We start from the raw sequence: 22,949 nt of genomic DNA on the forward strand, positions 1-22,949 counted from the left end.
CAAAGCACTCAAGAAGTAGATGGGGAAGCAAAGTACATGTATGGCTTGCACACAGTGACATTTCCCTAAAGATTATAGGGTAGATAAGGAAGGAATCAAAGGTGAATCTTGCCAGAGCCTTGTGAGTAATAAGTACCCATGGTGATGTGAGCTGTGGGTTCTATGTGCCTGGCTTATTAGTCTGAGTTTTCTGTTGCTGTAACAGAATACTGGAGACTTCCAAAGAGCTTTTTCTCACTGTTTGGAGTCAGAAACATGGGGCTGGCATCTGCTTATTTTCTGATGAGTGCCTTAGACTGCTTTATAACACAATAGGACTTGGAGGGCAAGGACAACAGGAGGACTTGAGCTGGCTTTCTAACTACCTGTATGTGTACTAGCTAACCCAGCCCTTAGGGAAGTAAGTCCGTCCCTCCAGAGCAACATTGATCCCTCTCAGTATCTTAATAACCTCTTAAAGGAAGTTAGGTAATGAGCCATATCCATGCAGTGCCCTTGGTGTGTTGTGATGAGGATGATCCTTCATTCATCTTCTTTCTCCCAAGAACACATAGCTCCAATCTACTTAGGAGAAAAAACATCTGACACATCTCACTTGGAAATAGGCTGTAAATGACCTGACCAGTCCCACTTAACACTGCCCCAGTCATCAAAACCCAAGAAAGCCTAAGAGACCCACAGCCACGTAAACAAAGCCCAAGGAGGTATAATGATGACTGTCAGCTAGCATCTTGGATGAGGTCCCAGGACAAAAGACATGAGGGAGCCCTGAGCTCGTTTCTGAGTGACAACCTGCACAAGCTATCCTAAAGGGAGGTGCAGGAAGAGGGAGTGGGCACCAGAGTCTACCAGGAAGCTGGCCCCTTTTTATTTTATTATGATTTTGTTGACAACTTCTATACTTACAGATAATAAACCATGATATTTCGCTCCCCTGGCCCACTTTCCCCTTCACAACTCCGCTCTCCATCATATCCCCTCCTTCTGTCTATTAGTCTCTCTTTTATTTTTTACATTATCATCTTTTTCTCCTATTATGAGGGTCTTGTGTGAAGGTATTTCTGGGCACTGAGAGGTCGTGGATATCGAGGCCCAATTCTGTCTGGATAGTTACATTGTAAGGGTTGGTGCTCTTCCTTTGGCTCTTACATTCTTTCCACCACCTCTTCCGCATTGGACCCTGACTGTGCCTTGCAGGGTGTGATAGAGATGTTTCAGTGCTGGACACTCCTCTGTCCCTACTTCTCAGCACTATGGTGCCTTTTGGGTCACCCAGTGCTCACCACCATCTGAAAAGAGAAGCTTCTCTAACAAAAAGTGAGAGTAGCATTAATAAATGAGTATGAACATTAAGTGTAGTGCTTTCGGGACAGTTTGGTGAGCATAATATATACATTTAGCCAGACAAGAGCAGGCTTTATACCCCTAAGGCTCTTGACCTCCCCACCATAGACTTTTGATTAGGTTTCCAGTACCAGAAATGTATTCCCTCCCATAGAACAGGCTTTTAGTCCAATTAGAGAGAAGTTGGGTTCCCCCAGAGCAAATACTCCACTATTGCACTTGTTCAGTCATTTGGCCTCTTTGGCCAAATTTGAGGCTTTCAGTGGCTACTGTTTTCGCTGCTGATGACTTCTGTCTCCCATAGGGCTGCATGCAGTGCAGCTTTTTCCAGCTTTCAGTTGACTGGTCTACAGGGAGCAGGTTTTCAGCTCCGCCCCAGCTTGATTTCTCAGTGGCCTTGCTGCCCAGGCATGTGAAGTCTTCAGCAATAGGGTCTTACCATCTGTTACTTGTGGGATACCAAGGGCCATGGTAACAGCTTGTAATGTTGTGGAGGCATCAGGGCCCTCCCTGCCAAAACAACCCACTGGAAGGTATTCCATACCTGGCACTGAAAATTATCTAGTAATCTATGGCTTCTGGATGTTCCATTATTCACAAAAGTATGTTTCCATATGTCTAATTCAGAGTATCTTGAATTTTGATTGCCCCCTCCACACCCTTCTTTTACAGTCTCTTCCCCCGGCCTCTCTTAGGCCTTTCCACTCCCTGAGAACCTACACCTTATAAAGTAAAGATTGTTTCTAAACGTACAATGGATAGGAGGGCTGGCTCCCATGAAGACTTTGAATTATTCCTGTTGCCAAATACCCACAAGGTTCCATATTACTGGTGTGTCTGAAAGCAGCTTCATTAGAGCTCTGAGGCCCTATTCAGAGTCACACCCATCCCAGGTTTTCTTTTCTGTCAAACTGTCTCCTACTGCGTAGATTTAAAATCGTGATTTATTCAATTTTCTTTTTGTAACAATAGGATGATGTCTAGCATTATTAAAAGAGTCTTCAACTCTTTAGACTCCACAGTAGAAAGGACTTCACTCTCTCTACTTTTGTAGTTTTTCTGTTTCTCAAAATGCACTCAATTGGACTAAGTCTTTTTTCCCCAAAGATGTAATGTTGGCCATGTTAAAGAAAAGGAATTGTACCATGTTCTCAGACAGAAGGGGGAGTTATTCAGTAATCCGAATTGATGCCAAAAAATTAAATAATTAAAAATTTTTGTTTATTTATTTGAGAGCGACAGATAGAGAACGAGGCAAATAGAAGAGTCAGCCCTGGAGGTGGCACTATTTGTGTGAACATTAGCAGCTAGGACCTTCTTCCCTGTCTCTCTCTAGGGCCAATTTGTTCCTGAGCATGGGCTGCAATTCACTTCTGATGAGAAACAACTCTGGGCTCTAGGGGCACTGCTCATCACACAGCACTGGTGTCTGTTGTGCCATTTGGTTCATATGCACAGTGAACATCTTTCTGAAGGCTGAGTGGGATTCCCCTATACAAAGCCCAGAAATCCTGTTGTTGGGCCAAGACTTAACCAAGCCATGCATTGATTAATTCACATTATGTGTAACTTACACTCTGAATCACTGTTGTTACTCACTTGACAAGACCTGGAGTTGGATTTACAGTCCCGTGTTCTCTGTCATAGGTTTATCCTCCTGAGTTATCCTGCAGTTTGAATGGTTTCCAGAATTGACTGAACCTAGTGGTTATCTATAGAGGATGTAACTGTGACTTCCCAGCACTCTTGCTGACACCAGGAGCCTGAGCATCTCACCCCAGTTATGTCCAGTGTCTTACTTCTGGCTAAAATTACCAGAACCAGGAACAGAGTTCCAGTTAGAAAGAGGAGCCAAGCAGCACCCTCTCAGGTTCTCCACCTTGGTCCATGCATGCCCATGCTGGTTCTGAGCACAGTCCCTTTCCCTTCCAAAGAACATGCTTTGGATCTCCTGGGCCATGGTTCTCGTCCTTGGGTTTTGTACTCCACCAAGGACGTGTAGTACCTGGCTCCACTAGTTGGCTTATTAATATTACCTCTTTGTGTCATGCTTTGAAATTCTGCGCCCTAGAGCAGCTACATGACTCTCTGAACCTGTGCTGTTCACCCTCAAATTAGTTCTGTGACCTCTGATGCAGGCCTGCAGTGATATTCATGTCACTGCAGGGCATTTAACCCCACTTGTCAGATGTTGACTCTAAAGGAAAAGTTGTGATTCCTGGAAGTCTCGCCTGCCCTCCCTCCCTTCTTCCCTCCCTTCCAAACTTCCAAACTTCTTTGCAAACTTCTAAACTTCCTTCCAAACTTCAAACTTCCAGGCAATCTACATTTAACCTATGCCTGGCCTTGGTGGTAGGTGGGTTCCAGTCTCATCCTTGTGGTGAGTCAGACAGAATAGATAGATCAGACCTTGAATGTAATCTAAAAATGGGCTTAAAACAAGTAATAAATTTCTGTAAGGCCCTGGTAAGAAAGGGGTAGTTTTCCAAAGCTGCTTTGAGTAACCTGGTGCCTGTTACCTTCACCCCATTCCCACCCTGCTGCCATGTGTACCACAACTGCTCCTGTTCTGGCCAGACCCTTTGTTGCTGTCTGGGATGAGAGACAGCACCTCTGTTTTGATTATCTTCTTTTAAATTAATTTTTTTTTTTTTTACTAATTAGTTTTGTACTCAGTGAATACAGTCAAGTTGGTACTGTTCTGATTATCTTAATGTTTGTGGTCTCTGCAAAAAAGCCCACTTCTGATAAACCAGGTAGCTAGATGATGGTGGCTAAGCACAAGTAAGCCAGACCAGCTCAGCCAGATGCCCTGGGCCAGCGTCGCAGTGTGTCATGTCTCAACTGGAGCCTGATTATTCTACAGAGGGCTTTCATTTTCTCTGGCAAACACAAACACAAACACAACCTATGATGGAGTTGAAACTGCCCTTTAAGTGTAAGAGGTACATATGTTCCAGTATACTCATTGCAAAGCCTTTTCACTGAAATGGCCTGTTTCTGAAGCCATTGCCTTCTCTTTTCCTCAGATGGACTTTCTGGCCGAGACCAGCCAGTAGAGCTGCTGAATCCTGCCCGTGTGAACCACATGTCCAGTGCAGGTAAGTCCACACATCTGCTTGTGCTTTGGGGTCCCTGACCTTCTGAGGGGATAAGGTGAGAGGGTTGAGGGGTTCAGGTTGCTTGGACTTGGTGTGTGTTTTTTTCCCCTGTGGTCAGAGAACTTCCTTTTTGAAAATGAAGAGGACAGTGGCTCCATGTATGTTAAGTGGTAGAGAAATTCCACTTTTCTCCCAGACACTAGAGGGTGTATTCTTCCTAAAGCCATGGGCTGATTGTTTTAGGCATAGCTGCAGGCTCTGGTCCAGTGAGCATCTATGGCACAGAGTCCTGAAATGGTGGGAATCCAGCCTGGGCTTGCGACCTGGAGCTCCGTACTTTGGGCCTGGATGGCAGGCCAGCCTCACAGCTGTGAGCTGTGAGGTCTGTAGACCTGCCAAGGGTAAACTGACTGAAAGAGATGAGAGGTCTTCTAAGCTCATTTGTTCTGTAATAACAAACTCATCAGTTGTCACTATAAATCTCATAATGTAGATGATATTTCTATATAGTAAACTTGAAGCACTTTTTCCCAAATCTATAGGGAATGGAAACTTTTTAACGTATCTTCTTCTATCAAATGCCTCTCTACACATACCTGCGCATGGGGCTCCTCGTTCCGGACTCTGGAGTCTCACTGAGAAGGCGTGGGGCTGAGGGAAGTTCTGCGCCAACCCCTACATGTGCCTAGCACCTCCCTGTCCTAAAAGCCTAATTTCTGGTCTTTGCCTTGCCACCTCCACCATGACAGTGCAGTCTCCTCTGCCTTTTGGGGCCCACTATACTTGTTCTTGTCTTGCCCTCCTCCTCAGTTTCTCTTGAAAACAAGAAAGTAGAAGTGAGTTTGGAGCCAGGTGAATGTTTAAAAGAGATCTCTTTCTCAGGCAGTAATGCGCCTGAGGTCAGCAAGGGTCACTCCTGCTGCATTCTAGCTGTGTGCTGAGCCTGGGCTCTGCCTCCCTGTCCCACCTGCCAAGGGGCTGACCTCACGCTTGAATGTTCAGAGCATGGGGGCCTTGACTACTCTGTGAGCATGGCCACTTGTTCCCGTTTGGCTTCCGTGGGAGCAGATTTAACTTTTATTTTCTCTCCAGCTCATTTGCTCTTGTTACTTTTGTTTTCAGGGTGGTAGCTGTGGCCTTCAGGGGTAGTTTCCTAGTGCTTGCCCAGTGTGAAATGAGATAAGAGAGCTTCTTGGATGGCCTGATGGGCTATGGAAAGATGGACAATATTTAAAAAGCTGGGTTTCACATTAATTTTCTGCCATGAGCTGCGCACCCACGCCCCTGCTTAGTGTGCAGAAGGGCGGGGCGCTCTGTGCGGCCTCGCACACCCGCCTTCAGGTGCTGCTGCTCCTGGCTGTGCGAATTAGGTTGCTCAGTGGCTTAGTTTTATTTTTTCTTTTCTTAGGATGATAATGCCTCCCTATAGAGTTCTCACCAAGATTAAGTGCACATGTCAGCTTTTTAGAAGTTCCTTGGTAAACGTCACCTATTAATGTCACATTGACTAATATTGAAGATGGCCTGTGTTGTACCAGCTAAGGAGCTCAGTATTCACTGTGTCCATCCGTTACCCTTATTCTCACTGCTCCAGGTGTGGTGAATCAGCAAGGTGTCCCATGAGATTGAGCTCCTCATCACCTTCTGGTAACCAGGTTCCCTTGGTCAAAGACAAGGATGGTCTATTGCCCAGTATTCTCTGCACATTTTTTTACACCATTGAAGGTCAGAGTAATCTTAATTAAGCTACAATAGGCAGAGACGAGTCATATGTCTACATAATGTGGGAGTGGCATCCATCGTGAAGCCTATGTGTTGATACGCACCTGTGAAGACACTGAAAGGGAGGGCACACTTTCAAAGATCATTTTGGTTCTTTGAACCAAATATCAAATATTTCAAAAACATAGTAAGCACAAGTTATAAAACACTGAAAATTGTGGACATGTCTTTAACACCATGCTTTCATAACAAGAGAGAGGAATCATTTTAGATGTGTTTGTATGCCAGTTCCAGTTTATGTTGTACATTTCCTGACATTTGAAATTAAGCTTACCTATTCTTTTGACACACTGTGGAAATGTGTTCCATTTGAGCAGACACATTCTGACTGGAATGGGACAAGTGCTCAGATCACCCTCCTCACTGCTCATCATGTCTTATTTGTAGACCATTCCTTGCTATGCATTTTGAGTACAAGAAATTCCTGAGGACCCGATGAATTAGCCCTGCTGTTTTGTAGCAAGAATCATTGATGACCAGACGCTACTCTTTGCTGCCCAGGCACACCTTATTACCAACTTGCTCACTCTGTACAGTGCTGAGCAGGGCTACATTTGCAATTTCCCCTGGGAACTGAGCACTTAGCCCTCTCTCAGAATTCCCAGAAGGCTGCCATCTAGACTCTCTGCCCCTCCTGACCCCACTCCTGCCACCTTTGGCTCTTCATGGTGGCCCATCTTTGCTCTTGCTACTTGCTTCCCACCACCAGTGAACAGTCCTTTCCGGTGTGTCCTCTCCTGATGGGATCTGGGGACTCAGGCGTGATTCCGGGGCTGGGCTGCTGCAGGGCCAAGAGCAGCCTCTTTCACGTGCTGCACCACGTGTGTGTTTCAGTCGTGCTTCTTTCCTCTTTCCTTGCTTGCTGAGAGGTCCATTCTTGCCTTCACACTTTTGGCTCAGCATTGACGGAAGCCCTAGAAGGACCCCATCCTGAGCCCATCCAAGGCACAGTCCTATGTTTCTGTGCATTTGGCCTCCTTGTTTCTCTCATGTGTTCCACCTTGACTCTGGCTTACTGATTCCCCTGGGGTGGGTGATGGCCTTTCTTCCTGCTGAGCCTAGAGGTTTTGTGATGTTCCTTACAGTTACTGTCCTAACAAATGGCTGCCGTAGGGAAGCCCGGCAGGGACATTTGGATTAAGAACAAGTCTTCAGTTCTTGGTGGGGGAAGCCAGCAAAATCCTCAGGTACACAGGAGAAGGTCCAGTGGAGGCAAGGTAATCGGCAGCAGCATTGGTGCCTGCCACCTCTCACTGCAGCCCTGCACTCATCTGAGGGAAGGTGACTGGCACAGCTGGGATGTTGATACAAAGCTATTTTCTGAGTGACTGTGGCCTGCCTTCTGCTTCACAGTCCTTTGGTCCTGTCTGAGCCTCAGCTGCTGGTATGATAGGGAAGAATTATGCTTTGAACCCTTTCTGACTATGTAGCCACTTTCTGTTTCTCTTTGCTGTCCTTAATGCGTGTCTTCCTTTCTCTCTGGGGCATGAGTTGTGCTCTTGTGTTTCCATTGAGGTGTTGTCTGTGTGTGTGGGCTCCGCCTTTTGGAATGGTAGTCATCCTGTTGGGAGAGCCCAATGTCAGCTCATTTTCAGAAAAATGGGTACCTAAAGACTGATAGGGCCCTTTTTGGGTCCCTGGCTGGTGCTGGCCGCTGAGGCACCAGGGCCTGCTCTACCCCTGTGGCTTCCCTTTAGCAGGGTGCTGGACACCAGCATCCTGGGGCAAGAAGACCAAGGTGTCTCACTTGGAGCCTCCAGCCTCCGCCGCGCCCTGCTGCCTGTCTCGTGCTCTCCAGCTGCAGGAACTGGCTTCTGACAGCAGCACGCTAAGGACCTGGGCCTTCTGAGCCTCATTCCCGGCGCCTGCCATGGTTAGCCTTGTGCCTCCGAGTGCTTTGCAGCAGAAGCCACTCTGTGGTTCCTATGGATACCGCTGGCTTGTGAAGGAGTTCATTTGTCCCTGAGGAGACCATGTCTCAGCATTATCTGTGTCCTTTCTGAATCTACAATAAGATTGCTACTGTTTATCTCCTTTATTGTTTTGTTTCCATTAGTGTTGGTTGATTGGTTTTGAGTTGGGATCTCAGTCTAGTCTAGGCTGACCTGGAACTCACGTGATACTAACCCCAGTGCTTGGATTAAAGGCATGTGCCACCACGCCCGACTTGATTGTGTCTTTTTAATTACACACCTACAGCTCTTATGGGCTTTTAAAGTTGGCTGACTGTGTTCATTGTCATTCTTCACCAGAAATGCTGCTGGCTCTGAATGTACCCCTTTGGCTGGCTGAGCCTCTGTCTTCCACCGCTTGCTTGTCACTACTGTGATACAGGCGTGTCACTGACAGAACTACTGTAGAGACAAATTTATGCACTGTGACACCATAGAATATTTATTTATTTACCTACTTACTTGGGGTAGGCAGATAGAGAGGAAGGATGGGTGCACCAGGGCCTGTAGCCACTGCAAATGAATTCCATACACATGCATCTAGCTTACATGGGTCATGGGGAATTGAACCTAGGTCCTTAGGCTTTGCAGGCAAACGTTTAAACCACTAAGCCATCTCTCCACCCCCAAACCATCATCATATTTTTTTTCCCCTGAGGTAGGGTTTCACTCTAGCCAAAGCCAACCTGGAATTCACTATGTAGTCTCAGGGTAGCCTTGAACTTATGGTGATCCTCCTCCTACCTCTGCCTCCCAAATCCTGGGATTAAAGGCATGTGCAATCACACCCAGCCAAAATCTTTTATTTTTTTTATTTTTATTTTTTTTGGTTTTTTGATTTTTCGAGGTAGGGTCTCACTCTAGCCCAGGCTGACCTGGAATTCACTATGTAGTCTCAGGGTAACCTCGAACTCATGGCAATCCTCTTACCTCTGCCTCCGAGTGCTGGGATTAAAGGCATGCGCCGTCACGCCCGGCTTCAAAATCTTTTTTTTTTTTTTTAATTTTTATTAACATTTTCCATGATTATAAAATATATCCCATGGTAATTCCCTCCCTCCCCACCCCCACACTTTCCCGTTTGAAATTCCATTCTCCATCATATTACCTCCCCAAAATCTTTTAAATACCATTTTCATCATACACTTAAAGGCTTTAGAATATATAGTTTGCCAGGGTGTCTTGTGTGTGTCCGGCTAGGACATAGGGGAGGTCTTTGTAAACCTTGCTCCATCTTAGGTGGTCTCTAGAGAGCCCCGTTTTGTCTTTAAAGGAGATTTTCTTTGTGGACCACACAGCAACATGGCATAGCATCATGTACCAGCTCAGACCTGTGTTCCCAGCAAGTGACTCCCAACAGCCATATGGAGTCAGCACTGCCAGTAGGCAGACTGAGGGATGTCATGGTTAATGGGCCAGATGTGTAGCTAGAGCATGGCAGAAGCTGAGCAGCCCTGCTAGGTTGGAGGCAGTGCTCCACGGGGGGCTGCCAGCTTCAGCCATGAAAGCTTCTGAGCACTTCCTGCCGTCCAACAGCAGCCAGGGCCGTGTCCTGCAATCCCAGGTCTTCTCTTCTCTGGCAGCCCTGACCCCACATGCGCTCTTCCTCCTCTTGTTTCTAGATGGACTGCCCCTCATGGCTGAGAGGAAGGCCTGTTTGAAATACAGATGAGGGGGAAGGGGTTGCTCCATGACACTGTCTCCAGCTTCACCAGGTTGTGTCTTGCAAGAGCCTACCTTTGCCTTATGGCTGCTTAGGCCTGCACCCACATTCTTACTTCCCCACCCCCGTCTTTCCTGTTCTGCCTTCTCTGCATCTACTTGGCTTTTTTTGTTTGTTTGTTTGTTTTTCGACGTAGGGTCTCACTCTTGGAATTCAGTATGTCATCTTAGGGTGGCCTCGAACACATGGCGATCCTCCTGCCTCTGCCTCTTGAGTGCTGAGATTAAAGGCATGCGCCACCACACCTGGCTGGCTATTAATTTTTTGATTTTCCAGGTAAGGTTTCACTCTAGCCCAGGCTGACCTGGAATTCACTATGTAGTATCAGGCTGGCCTTGAACTCAGTCATCCTCCTACCTCAGCTTTCCCAGTGTTGGGATTAAAGGTGTATACTACCATCACCAGCCTATTTGGCTATTCTTTTTCTTTCCTGAGTAGGGGAGGGTTGTTTTTTGTTTTTTTAAATTTATTTTAGAGAGAGGCGGGGTGAGAGAAGGGGTACACTAAGCCCTCTAGTCACTGCAGATAAACTCCAGACTCATGTGCCACTTTGTGCATGTGGTAAGCTTATGTGGGTACTGGGGAATCAAATCTGGGTCCTTTAGTTTTGCAGGTTTGCAGGCAAACCCCTTATCTGTCTAGCCTCCCGGCCTCTGTTTGGCTATTCATGTTCTCACTCCTTGGAGTGAGCATTTGGCTTATTTAATCTTACACTTTTTCTTGGTATTAGTAGTTAAAGTCATGCTCTTCCCTCGGTGGGAATGGAGCAGCTTCTGGTCAGCTCTAATTCATAGTTTCTCATTTGTAAAGTGTGTTGCTTTGCAAAGTATTCATGCTTCTCAGTAGAACTACTGAAATTTTTTATAATTCTTTAAAAAAATGAAACTTAGGTGTTTTGAAATTCTGAAAATATGGCAAACTAATCCTTAGGCTGTCCATGAAACAAATACTCCTTCATTCCTTCACTCACATATTCATGTTTTTTAGGGCTCTTTGGCAGCCATACACTGTCCCTAGCTCTTGGGATGCATGTATGGGTCACAAAACCACTGACACTGGGCTGTGTGCCTGGAGGAAGGGAGAATCAAGGCAGAGGATGTACATAGAATTAATGTTTCAGGGCTGGCAAGTACAGCAAAGAGCAATCTGATCTTTCTAGGTGTACTGAGAATAATGAATGGTTATCATTAATGATTTTTAAATTTTTTTAAATATTATTTTATTTATTTGCGAGAACAAGAGAGAAAGAGGGAGAGGGGGGGAAGGAGGGAGGCAGGAGGGAGGGAGGGAGAATGGGCACATCAGAGCCTCCAGCCACTGCAAACAAACTCCAGATGCATGTGCTACCTTGCACATCTGGCTTACCTGGGTCCTGGGGAATCGAACCAAGGTCCTTTGGCTTTGCAGGCAAACGCCTTAACCACTAAGACATCTTCTCAGTCCATTAATGACTTTTATTAGGAGCTGTACCAGTTGTCTGGGCCCTAAGATCAATGAGTAACTTAGGGTTTAAATGTTGTAGAAGCCATATGTTTTAAAAATATCTATTTCTTTGCAAGCGGGGGTAGGGTGGGGGAAAAAGAGGTAAGAGTTGGTGTACCAGGGCCTTTTGCCATTGTAAATGAGCTCCAGATATATGCACCACTTCCTGCATCTGGTTTTATGTAGGTACTGTGGCATTGAACCTGTGTCATCAAGCTTTACAAGCAAGTGCCTTTAACTGCTGAGCCACCTATCCAACCTAAGAAGCCACATTTTTATTTTTTTTCACATCTTTTTTTTTTTTAATTTATTTGAGAGTGACAGACACAGAGAGAAAGATAGATAGAGGGAGGGAGAGAGAATGGGCGCGCCAGGGCTTCCAGCCTCTGCAAACAAACTCCAGACGCGTGCTCCCCCTGTGTATTTGGCTAACATGGGACCTGGGGAACCAAGCCTCGAATCGGGGTCCTTAGGCTTCACAGGCAAGCGCTTAACTGCTAAGGCATATCTCCAGCCCGAAGCCACATTTTTCTATGTGATAGTGTGATAGCTTGTGTTTGCAGTTACGCTTTCTTGGTGATGGAGAAGCAGTAGGCTTTTGCATGGAACTCACAGTCTAATGGTTTAATTTTACAGAGTAGAGAAAGAGACTCCATGATGAATTTAGGGTTCTGGGCTGATTGGAGGGTTTATGAGAAGTAGATAGCGCAGAAATGAACCTTGGTAGCAAGTGGGGCTCCAGGCAGGACTATTGAAGAGCCTTTGTTTCCAATGCCTTCTGGAAAAGCTTTGAGTGAGGGGATCCTCCAGGACTGGACCCAGGGAGACTGAATGTCCCCCTGTGTTCAGTGCGCAGCTCTGGCTGCCTAGTAACGGTAATGACCAACGGCAGCTGGTCCCTGTGCAAGTGCTGTCGCCTTTCATGTGAGGGCCGCATGTTCACTGGCTGCCACCCTTTAAGGAGTTACACAGTAGTTAGGTACAGGGAGGAATCAAGCCGGCAGGTCAAGGAACTTTCCCAAGGTCACATATAAGCCAGGTACCTGATTCACAGGGGATTCTTTTATATACTGACATTTTAGTACACGCACCCCCCCCCCCAACACAATTTCCCACTACCTTTGTGAGACACTTCGCCTCTCTGGGTAGACCCTAAATGTTGCTGCATTCCTGGTTGGCCAGTGCAGTCATGTGGGCTTATGCTGATTTCCAAGTGGGGTGCTCATGGTTGCCCAAAGGGAAGGTTGCTGGAGCAGCCTGCCCACGCCAGCAGTACAGCTTCATTCCTGCTGCTGCCCTCCTCCTTCCACCAAGAGCAAGTAGTGTCTATTTTTAAATACTTCAACTGTTAGTGTAGGTAATAGTGGCTCCTCCTGTGGCCCAGCTGTTAGGTGAAATATATAACCAAATGTTTGGAGGTTGCTAAGAAGGAAATTCTGTAATTCTGTGTTCTTACGTAAACTTGACCTTACATAACCGGAATGGCAAAAATTTGGTAACCTTCCCAGACCACTGTAGCTATTTAAATTGTCCAATGATGTATGTTGATCCATCGTGTTTAGTAAAATCAGAGGGCTTTCAAAGAGGACCTAGGGTTCATGCTGGCGGGAGCAGGTAGGAGAGGCCGGCTGCAGTGCTGGGGGAAGGATTCCTGGTGATGTGCTGCGCCACACTCCACATCGCAATACCTACAAGAGAGGACCTGGGCATAGCTGCAATTTTGCACTCATCAGAGCATTACTGAGCTACTGTGGACATGGTTAAATGCTCAGTGATAAAATGCCAGTTTGAATACGCCTGTTTATCATTTTAGTGTTAGAATTCCATCCCATAAGGTTTTTTTTTTTTTTCTTACATCATTCAGCAGGATCGTAGGGGATGGTTCTGACCTTTGGCTATTTCCGGAGGCCCACTCAGTCATTTGGGGCTGCTCTTACGAGAACTTAGGGTACATTTTATTGGTTTTTGGCGCGGTTAGGCCAAATTTTGTTTCTAGTTTTCAGAAACTACAGTGTGTACTTCCTGAAAGCCGAGTTACCAGAAACACACCTGGTTGTTACCCACAACTCTTACTTATTTGTGCCTATAAAAACTGCACATCGATCAGATCACAACTTCCGGTTAAGATGGCGGCATAGATACCATGCCAAAGCAACCTAGGAGGCAAAAAGACCATAAAAACTCAGCAAAATGCATACTTTTACTAAAACGTGAGGTGAATAGGAAATTGAAATGGCAGGGGAGAAGTAGAAGAGATGCAGAGCATCCAGAGCCTGCACAGGCCGGCAAAAGCGGCCCCGGCAGCTCCGCCAACCGTGGCAGCAGCAGCAGCAGCAGCGTACCAGAAAGCCGCCAGGCTGGGCTTGAGCCGCAGGAAAAGCCAGGTGAGGAGAGCTTCCACTCACACTGGAGCTCTCCACAACTCAAGAAACGTGAAGGGGGAGAGGCAGATCACAAGGTAGAAGAACACGTGGAACAGCGAGAGAACTAGAGCAGCTGCGGCTCCCTCGCCTCCTCCACCACCTGAGCCCACCTCCAGCAAACAGAGCAGCGGTCCTGGGACCCGGCCACGCTGACTTGAGTGGACAGCAGGACCCAAGCAGGAGCAGGGAACACAGCGGCTCTGGCACCGGCAATTGTGGCCCCAGCAGTGGCGGCTCCAGTAGTGACAGCTTCACAGGCAGCAGCAGCAGTTCCAGCAGCAGCACCTTCAGAGGCAGCAGTGGCGGAACCAGCAGTGGCAGCTACAGCAGCAGCAACAGCTTCAGCAGCAGCAGCGACAGACCCAGCAGCGGCAGCTTTAGCAGCAGCGGAGACAGATCCAGCCGCAGCAGCTTCAGCAGCAGTTCCAGCAGCAGGGGTGCCGATCTGCAGGGTCACAGTTGCCAGCCTTGATTTGCCCCACAGGAAAAGCCAGTGCCCAGCTCCAGAAATCAGGACAGCAGCCCAACAACTCAACCAGCAACTTGACTGAGACCAAAACCAAACCATCCAAAAAGGTAACTGGGATTGATTGTACCAGGTCTCACTTGGTCACAAACTGACTTGGATCCCTCAACAGACCAGAAATCTTAACCGCTTTGTTGATAGAGGATCTGGTTGTTATTTTAACTACTCTTGCATAAATGTTTGGTGCTGATTTTGATTGAATGTGTACAGTGTTTAGTTCAATTTTAGAATCTACCTATATTTTATTCCACTCAGCCTACTTGAATACTCCCATAGCAGGGAAATTCAACCCCTAGGAACACCTTTATAGATACTCTGAGAGCCTTAAGAGCCACACCTAACAAGCTCCTATCCTGAAGATATATAACATCAAATCAATTGATACAGCTAAGATTGCCCAGCTAGCTAGAAAATCCAAGCATTAACTTAATCCAAGATGCAAAAATATATACATTATAACACAAGAAACACTAAAAAGCAAGATGATATAAATCCACTAAAAGTATTAATGCGTCAGAAATGACCTCAAGTGAGAACGAGTTAGAGGAAATGCCTGAGAAATATTTCAAAAGAATGATTGTAAATATGTTCAAGGAAGTCAGAGAACAAATCAAAGGAGTCAAAGAGGAAATCAAAGGAATCAAAGAAGATGCAGGTCACCAATTTAATGAAATAAAGAAGGCAATACAAGACATAAATAAGGAAATAGAAATAATAAAGACAAAATAATAAAGAAAAAGCGAGAAATTGAAGAAGACACTAGAAAGTGGAGAAACATCCCTTGTTCCTGGATTTGAAGAATCACTATTGTGAAAATGGCAATCTTACCAAAAGCAACCTATACATTTGTTGCATTTCCTATCAAATTTCCAAAGGCATTCTTCATGGAAATAGAAAAACAATCCAAAAATTCATTTGGAATCACAAAAAACCTCGAATATTTAAAATAATACTGAGCAACAAAAGTAAGCCTTGTGGTATCACCATACCTGATTTCAACATGTACTACAGAGCCATAGTAACAAAAACAGCATGGTACTGGCACAAAAACAGACATGTAGATCAGTGGAACAGAATAGAGGACCCTGATGTAAGTCCAGGTAGCTATAGCCACCTGATAGTCATAAAAATGACAAAAATACTCATTGGAGAAAAGACAGCCTCTTCAGCAAATGGTGTTGGGAAATCTGGATATATATCTGTAGAAGGATGAAAATAGATTGTTTTCTCTCTCCATGAACAAGAATTAAGTCCAAATTGATTAAAGGCCTTAACATCAGACCTGAAATTCTGAAACTCCTAGAGGAAAAAGTAGGGGAAACCCTTCAACATATTGGTCTTGGCAAAGACTTTCTGAATACAACTCCAATTGCTCAGGCAATAAAACCACAGATTAATCACTGGGACCTCATGAAATTACACAGATTTTGCACTGCAAAGGACACAGTGAAAAAAGCAAAGAGGCAACCTAGAGAATGGGAAAAAAATCTTCACCAGCTATATATCTGATAGAGGATTAATATCTAGGATGTCCAAAGAACTCAAAAAGTTAAATAATAAGGAATCAAACAAGCCAATCAAAACATGGGCTATGGAACTAAATAGAGCGTTCTGAAAGGAAGAAATACGAATGGTATATAAGCATCTAAAAAAATGTTCTACGTTACTAGTCATCAGGGAAATTCAGATTAAAACTACATTGAGATTCCATCTCACTCCTGTCAGATTGGCCACCATCATGAAATCAAATGATCATAAATGTTGGCTGGGATGTGGAAAAAGAGGAATGCGTCTACTCTGCTGGTGGGAATGTAATCTGGTCCAGCCGTTGTGGAAATCATTGTGGAGGTTCCTAAAACAGCTAAAGATTGATCTACCATATGACCCAGCTATAGCACTCCTAGGCATATATCCTAAGGACTCATCTCATTTCCTTAGAAATACGTGCTCAACCATGTTTATTGCTGCTTAATTTATAATAGCTGGTAAATGTAACCAGCCTAGTTGTCCCTCAACTGATGAATGGATAATGAAGATGTGGCACATTCACACGATGGAGTTCTACTCAGCGGTAAAGAAAAATGAAGTTATGAAATTTGCAGAAAAATGGATGGATCTGGAAAGGATTATACTAAGTCAGGTAACCCAGGCCCAGAAAGGTAAGCGCCACATGTTCTCCCTCATATGTGGATCCTAGCTACAGATGATTGGACTTATGCGCGAGAAGGAAAAAACTCAGTAGCAGGAGCCAGTAAGTTAAAAAGGAGATATAAAGGGAAGAGAAAAAAAGGGAGGAGGGTACTTAATAGGTTGGTTTTATATACATGTACGTATAATGATTGAGATGGGGATGGGATATGATCCAGAATGGAATTTCAAAGGGGAAAGTGGAGGGGTATTTCCATGGGATAAGTTTTATAATTATGGAAAATGTTAATAAATATTTTGAAAAGAAAAAAAAATTGCACATCTATGGGCTGGTTTTAGTTCTTGGTGAAAGAAGAGAATAGGAACGTTTGATGGGTTTTCTACAGAGCTTTGAGGGTAACTCTGAAATAGGTGGCAGGGGAAATTGAACCCTGCCTCAGTGCTGTGTAGAGCAGCCTGGGTGGTTGAGAATGGCTGACTATCTATGGCTAAGCTCAGACTGCATGGAAGACTTTATACATACAGACTTGGTACAATGTGGAGATGCAGCTTAGTTGTAGAGCACTTACCTGGCATGTAGGAGACCAGACCCTTGTTCCACCTCTAGTTCCACCAACATATATAAAACAGCCACTGGCTGATTTGATATAAAAATACCAGGCAGGCTGTCTTCCTTACAGCACAGCTGTGTCCTTCATGTCTACAGCAGGGGGGGGGGGGCTTTGAACTCTGACCAGATACAGATAGTCCTTCAAGCTGTTCCGACAGCATTGTTGTAAGTACGTCAGTACATGCTACAAGGCGTCTCTTAGACAAAGGTTTCAAATTCTCCCACAGTCCTCTTCAAAATCAGCTCCAAAAGGCCAAAGCCACATAGTCAGGTGTCTAGCAGCTATCCCACTCCTCAGTTCCACTTTTTAACTGTTGTAGTCAGGTTGGCATTGCTGGTGAAAATCACCCAACCAACATCGGACCTGAAATTCTGAAACCAAGAGCAGCTTGTGGGGAAATCAGAGGTTTATTTTGTCTTATAGGCTTGAGGGGGAAATTCCATGATGGCAGGGAAAACGACGACATGAGTAGGGGGTGGACCATACCAACAGGAGAGTGTGCCAAATACTGGCAATGGGAAACTGGCTGTAAGGTCCATAAGCCCGCCCCCAATAATACATTCCCTTCAGGAGGTGTTAATTCCTAAATCTTCATGAGCTGGGAACCTAGTATTCAGAACACTTCAGTTTATGGGGGGACACCTGAATCAAATCACCACACATAGTAACAAAGACAGCAAGGTACTTGCATAAAAGCAGACATATAGACCAGTGGAACAGAATTGAAGACCCAGCCCTTAGTTCAAGTAACTATAGCTGCTTGATCTTTGACAAAAATGCCAAACAATATTGCTGGAAAAAAAGACACCATCTTCTGGTAAGACCCTGTTGCTGAAGATGGCACATGCTTGGGCTGCAGGTCACTGAGAAATCCTGCTGGCGCTGAGCTGAAAACCTCCTCTGTGTAGTTCAGCTGACAGAAAGGTGGAAAAAGCTGTGCTGCACACATTTCAATGGGACAGAGAAGGATCACCACAGTGGACACTGCAAGCCTTAGTTTGGCCAGCCAGGCCAAATGAGCGAATGGGTGCAATAGTGGCTTATCTGTTATGTGGGTAAGCCACCTGTTCTCTAATCAGACTAGAGGCCCAGTCCATGGGAGGGAATACATGCCTGATATTGAAAACCTATTGGGGAGAGGGGTCATGAGATCTAGGGATGTAATGCCTGCTGGTGTCTGGCTAAATGCATGTATATGCTCACCAAACTGCCCAGTAAGCACTTCTCATAATGTTCATACCCAAATACTAATGCTGCTCTCACTTTTGGTTAGAGAAGTTTCTCTTTTCAGATGGCATTGACCTTGGGATGATTCAGAAGGCATCATGGTGCTGGAAAGAAGTGACAGGAGTGCTCAGTAATGCAGTATCTCTATCATACCTTTCAAGGCTCAGGGTCTATTGTGGAAGAGGTCGCGGAAAGAATGTAAGAGCCAAAGGAAGGGTAGGACTCCTTACAATATGCTCCCCCCAGACACAAAATGGCCTGGATATTCATGACCTCCCAGTGCCTGACACTACCTACACAAGACCGTCATAAGAGGAGGAAAAGATGATGACATTAAAATACAAGAGAGACTAGTTGAGAGAGGGAGGGCATATATGATAGAGAGAAGAATTGTGAAGGGGCAAGATTGGGGAATTACCCTGGTTTATTGTCTATAATTATGGAAGTTGTCAGTTTAAAAAAGACACCATGTTCAACAAGTGTTGTTGGACAAATTGGATGACCACATGTAGAAAAATGAAACTAGACCCACTCCTGTTGACCACGTTCTAGATTTTTTTTTACTTATATCTAAATACTCTAAAGTTTGAAGTACTTAGAACCATGTTTCAGTTTCCTGTGGCTAGGTTTCATTGCTGCCTGTTTCATTAGTTCTGCTTCTGGTTTAGGTTGTGTGGACTGCTCTGTAATAGCACACGTCTCCAGTGCATTCTCTTGCAGTAGCAGAACAAGAAGACTGGGTAATTTCTAAGTAGAGAAGTTTGCTTTGGCCCATCCTGAAGCTGAGACTTCCAAGAACATGGTGGCAGCCCCTGGCCAGAGCTCTCTGCTTCATTTCAGGTGAATGCAAGAGGGTTAGGGTTGTGTATTGAGAGGTGGAGCACTGTCTCTGGGTTGGCCAGTGTTTGGTAACATAGCTGTCATTTGTTTCTAAGGTGTCCTTCCAGTTTTGTTCCATTGCTTCTGTTTTTGTTGCCTCACACACAGACGTTCCTGTTGTCTCTTTCAACTAGTGAGTGAAATTCAATTTCTTTCTAGTAATTGGAAGTCCATATTTTTCTTAGATTGATAACTCATGTGAGAAACCAGACTATCAGCACACTGTACCTTTTTTTTGTCATCTCTTCCCTTTCTCATGTTATCATGTTGCCACTTGAAGCATTAATTTTAGTTATTGTGATTCTCTATATAAGAGAGTGTATTTAGACTGCTATTTACCTATTTATTTTTTATTTTGAGACATAGTCTTATACTATAGCTTGACTACCCATGAACTTGCTATCCTCTTGCCTCAGCTGTGGTTATGGGAGTGTGTTGCCACTCTTAGAATATCCTGCCAGCTAACAGTTGACTCACCTTAAGGTAACTGGTTTTTTTTTTTTTTTTCTTTTCACTGAGACTGGGAAAAAAATGAATAAAGTGTCTTGCCCTAAATTTTGTTTAGAATACAAGGAATGTCTATCCCAGAGAAGTGAAGTGTGAAGCAGGTCACGGGTGCTCATTGAGGGCATGGATGGGCTGCTGCACCTGGGGACCGTTTTTCTGTCTGCAGTGTCCAGCTCTGCCCCAGCATTTGTGCTGAACGTGGAAGAGTGCTCTACTGGTCCTTTCCAGAGGGCCCAGGTCTACAGCTAACATGCAAGTGTGTGTCAGTGGCTGCCAAGTCTTCAGTATGGCCAAGGAGCATCTATTAACATGAGCTTTAAGTGAGCTGCCGTGGGGTATGGGATTCACCAGGGACACAACATGGAATTCTTTAAAACTACTTTTCCTGCTTATCTCTGGTTTGCCAAACCAGGGACTATGTCATTTAGAATGCAAGCATCAAAGGTGGCCTAGGAAGATCCTCTTCACTATGTGGGCTGATTTGGGAGCTACTGGGTCAGGCTGTTGACAAGGAGCATGTGATACTTTCACCCTTCTCTGTCCTCTTTTCCAGCATGTCCGTGAGTGGATGAACTTCAAGACTACATTCTCAGAGGGCACCAGAGTTAAAAAGAAAAAAATAAAATAAAAAGTTCCACACAACGTGGATTATTTTTATGAACCATTATAGTTTTATTCAGAAGTATACAAGGGAAAGGGAGCATTCATGAATGGAAAATGCATACACTCATGTGGCCTGAGAATCCACCTGGGAAGTAAGCACGGGCCTGAAATATAAAAAGGGATTTAGAGAAGAAAGTAAACAAAGTGAATTTTAAAAACTAGACAAACCAAGTCACTCCGGAGTACTCACTGACAGTGAACTGGTATACCACTGTCCACAGCCTTGCCATAGGAGCTGCTCACTTACATCTCGGCATCTCTGACTCTTGTCTTTGGGGCCTCTGCAGTTTCACTGTGAAACTGTCTTGACTTAATTTTGTGTTTTGTGCTTGGCTGTGCTCTTGGTGCCTGCAAGTGTATGTGTTTGGAAGAGTTTTATCTATTGTTTATTCAGTTTAGCCGCTCCAGAGTTCTAGCTGTTCTCAGCCCCGACTCTGGCACTTGAATCCCTGGACTTAAACCTGTCCTTCCATGCCACTTCCTGACATGTGGGGTGGCCAGGTGAGAGGATGACCAAGTGGGTAGGTAGGCCTGATGGGAAGATGAGGTGTAGGCAAGGAAGGAGAGGAATGGGTATGTCCATGTCCCCAGGCTGTGGAAGGTTGGCCATGGTGTGGGTCACAGGGACCCAAGAAGCTTTGGGCCTGCAAATGTTGAGGATGGGGTAGCAAACCTGGAACACACTCAGGCGAGTCTGCCCTGGAAGACAAAGGCAGCAATCATGCTAATCAGGTCCTGGCTAACAATAGTGGACAGCTCCCTCATGAAGGGCCTGGGCCTTACTCAGCCCCTTCATGAACAACATCAGGAGTCATGTCATTGCCTTTCCTGAGACAAGAGACCTCAGGTCAGTGTAAAGTTGACAGCAGTGTCAATGTTGTGGGTCCAAGAGCCCTTTGTCCCGAGGCCACATAGTAGCAGTCTGTGACAGATGTCTCCTGTTCCAGCTATTTGCCAGAGGTCTTCACTCCACCCCAGAATCTTCCATAGTCTAGGCAGTGTTTTCCTGCCTCCATGGTTGTGGCCTGGAGATTTGAGCTGCTCTTGCTGTACACTTGGTGAGGGTGAATGGAACTGGTCTGGCTCTCTGAACCGAGCAGCACAGCTAGATGTGAGCATGGACAGCATCTGGCTTGTCATGCAGGCCCTGTGGGCCTGCCCCGTCCCCTCCTCATCAGTATGCCTTGCTTCGATGAGCTTGTTCACTTGGAAACAGTCAACACAGAACCCTTTGTCTTTCTGGACTCATGTCCAAGTATTCTGGCTGCCAGGCTTCCTCTTGCCAACCTGGTCACCTGGATGGCCTTTTCTAGGCCCACTTTCTGGGTAGCAAGTGTCAGGAGCACTTGAGGCCTATGGATACAGTTTCACTGAGGTCTCTTGTGCTGTCTTCCTGGATGCCCAAGATGAATGACACCTGTCCCAGGATGTGTCCTTGTTCTGGGATGGAGCCCTATCCTATGCTAGTGCCAGCCCTGTGCCCTGCATTTCATGCAGAAACTCACACTGCTCTGTGGCGAGGAGGCTCCTGTTGTTAGCATAATCTACACAGGATGTCTGTGGGGTCATGGGTCTAGATCTAAACTCACACTCAGCCTCAGGGTTTGTGCCCTGCCATTGACCTCTGTGGTGTGTCTAGGCCATTGTGTCTTCTTGTGTCTCAGTTCCGTACTGAAAACTTGCGGAAGGGAGGCCCCCTGCCTGCAGGCCTTGTGAGACAGCCAGAGCAGAGTGAGCTCTCAGATGTCCATGCCGCAGCTGTCCTCTGCTGTACCTGGAGGCTCCTGCCTCATTGCCATCGCTGCCTGTAGCATTGCATTCTGGCCCTGCTGGGTATGGTAAGCTTGAGACCAGGCATATCACTCTGCTTGGCTTAGCTAAGTGTGACAATACTGGCTATAGTTTGTGTGCGGTGTTCTTAGGCCTTTTCTGCATAGAAGGAAACATTGTGGGACCTTGTACTTTGTTTGAGAAGGCCCACTGGATGGAGGCAAATCTGACTTGGGTAAAATGTTGACAGTGGTGGAGGTAAGCACACCTTATTTTTAGTAGTGAGAAGCCCATTCAGGGCTTCTCCTTCTCATCTCTGCATTGTGGTTAAGGTTGTGCAGTGTTTTCTTACTGTTCCTGGTTTTCCCAGGGTTGGTAGTTTGTGGGATCTGGCTATGCCTTAGGGCAGATTTTAGATCCAAAAGCTTTTTAGAATAAAGAGGTTATCCATGCAGGCCTTGGGCTACACGTCCTTAAGCAGCAGTACTTAAAGGAAGGACAAGCCTCTGGTTACTTAAGTACCCAAGACTGAGCTGCAAAGAGGGCCCTGGGCCAGACAGACCCTCTGGTGAAAGATTTAGCGTGGTTCCTACCACATGCTCCCTGCCATTTTTGCCAAGCCAGAGAGCATGATGTTTTAGAAAGTTAGCTTTGGAGCAAGAGCTCTCTGACCCACTCAGCAGAGGGTCCCCAGCCTCCTTCATGACTCTGCTGCCCAGGGTGAGCTGTGAGTTCTGGCTTTCCTTTGGCCACACATCTTTTTTTTTTCTTTCTTAAAATATAATTTATATTGGGGAGGCTGGAGAATGGG

General features: G+C 45.6%; 1 protein-coding gene across 7 annotated transcripts in view; it reads left to right on the forward strand.

Moving 5' to 3' along the window:
* Hdac4 (histone deacetylase 4) overlaps nucleotides 1-22,949 on the forward strand; it is a 303,466-nt gene that overhangs the window by 148,111 nt on the left and 132,406 nt on the right. For all 7 annotated transcript variants that reach the window (XM_045146718.1, XM_045146721.1, XM_004667834.3 and 4 more), the window contains exon 3: nucleotides 4,374-4,445. In XM_045146718.1, coding sequence (XP_045002653.1) covers nucleotides 4,374-4,445 — 72 coding nt within the window. The remainder of the gene's footprint in view (nucleotides 1-4,373; nucleotides 4,446-22,949) is intronic.

This window comes from Jaculus jaculus, chromosome 4, assembly GCF_020740685.1.
Source record: "Jaculus jaculus isolate mJacJac1 chromosome 4, mJacJac1.mat.Y.cur, whole genome shotgun sequence".
Taxonomy (NCBI): domain Eukaryota; kingdom Metazoa; phylum Chordata; class Mammalia; order Rodentia; family Dipodidae; genus Jaculus; species Jaculus jaculus.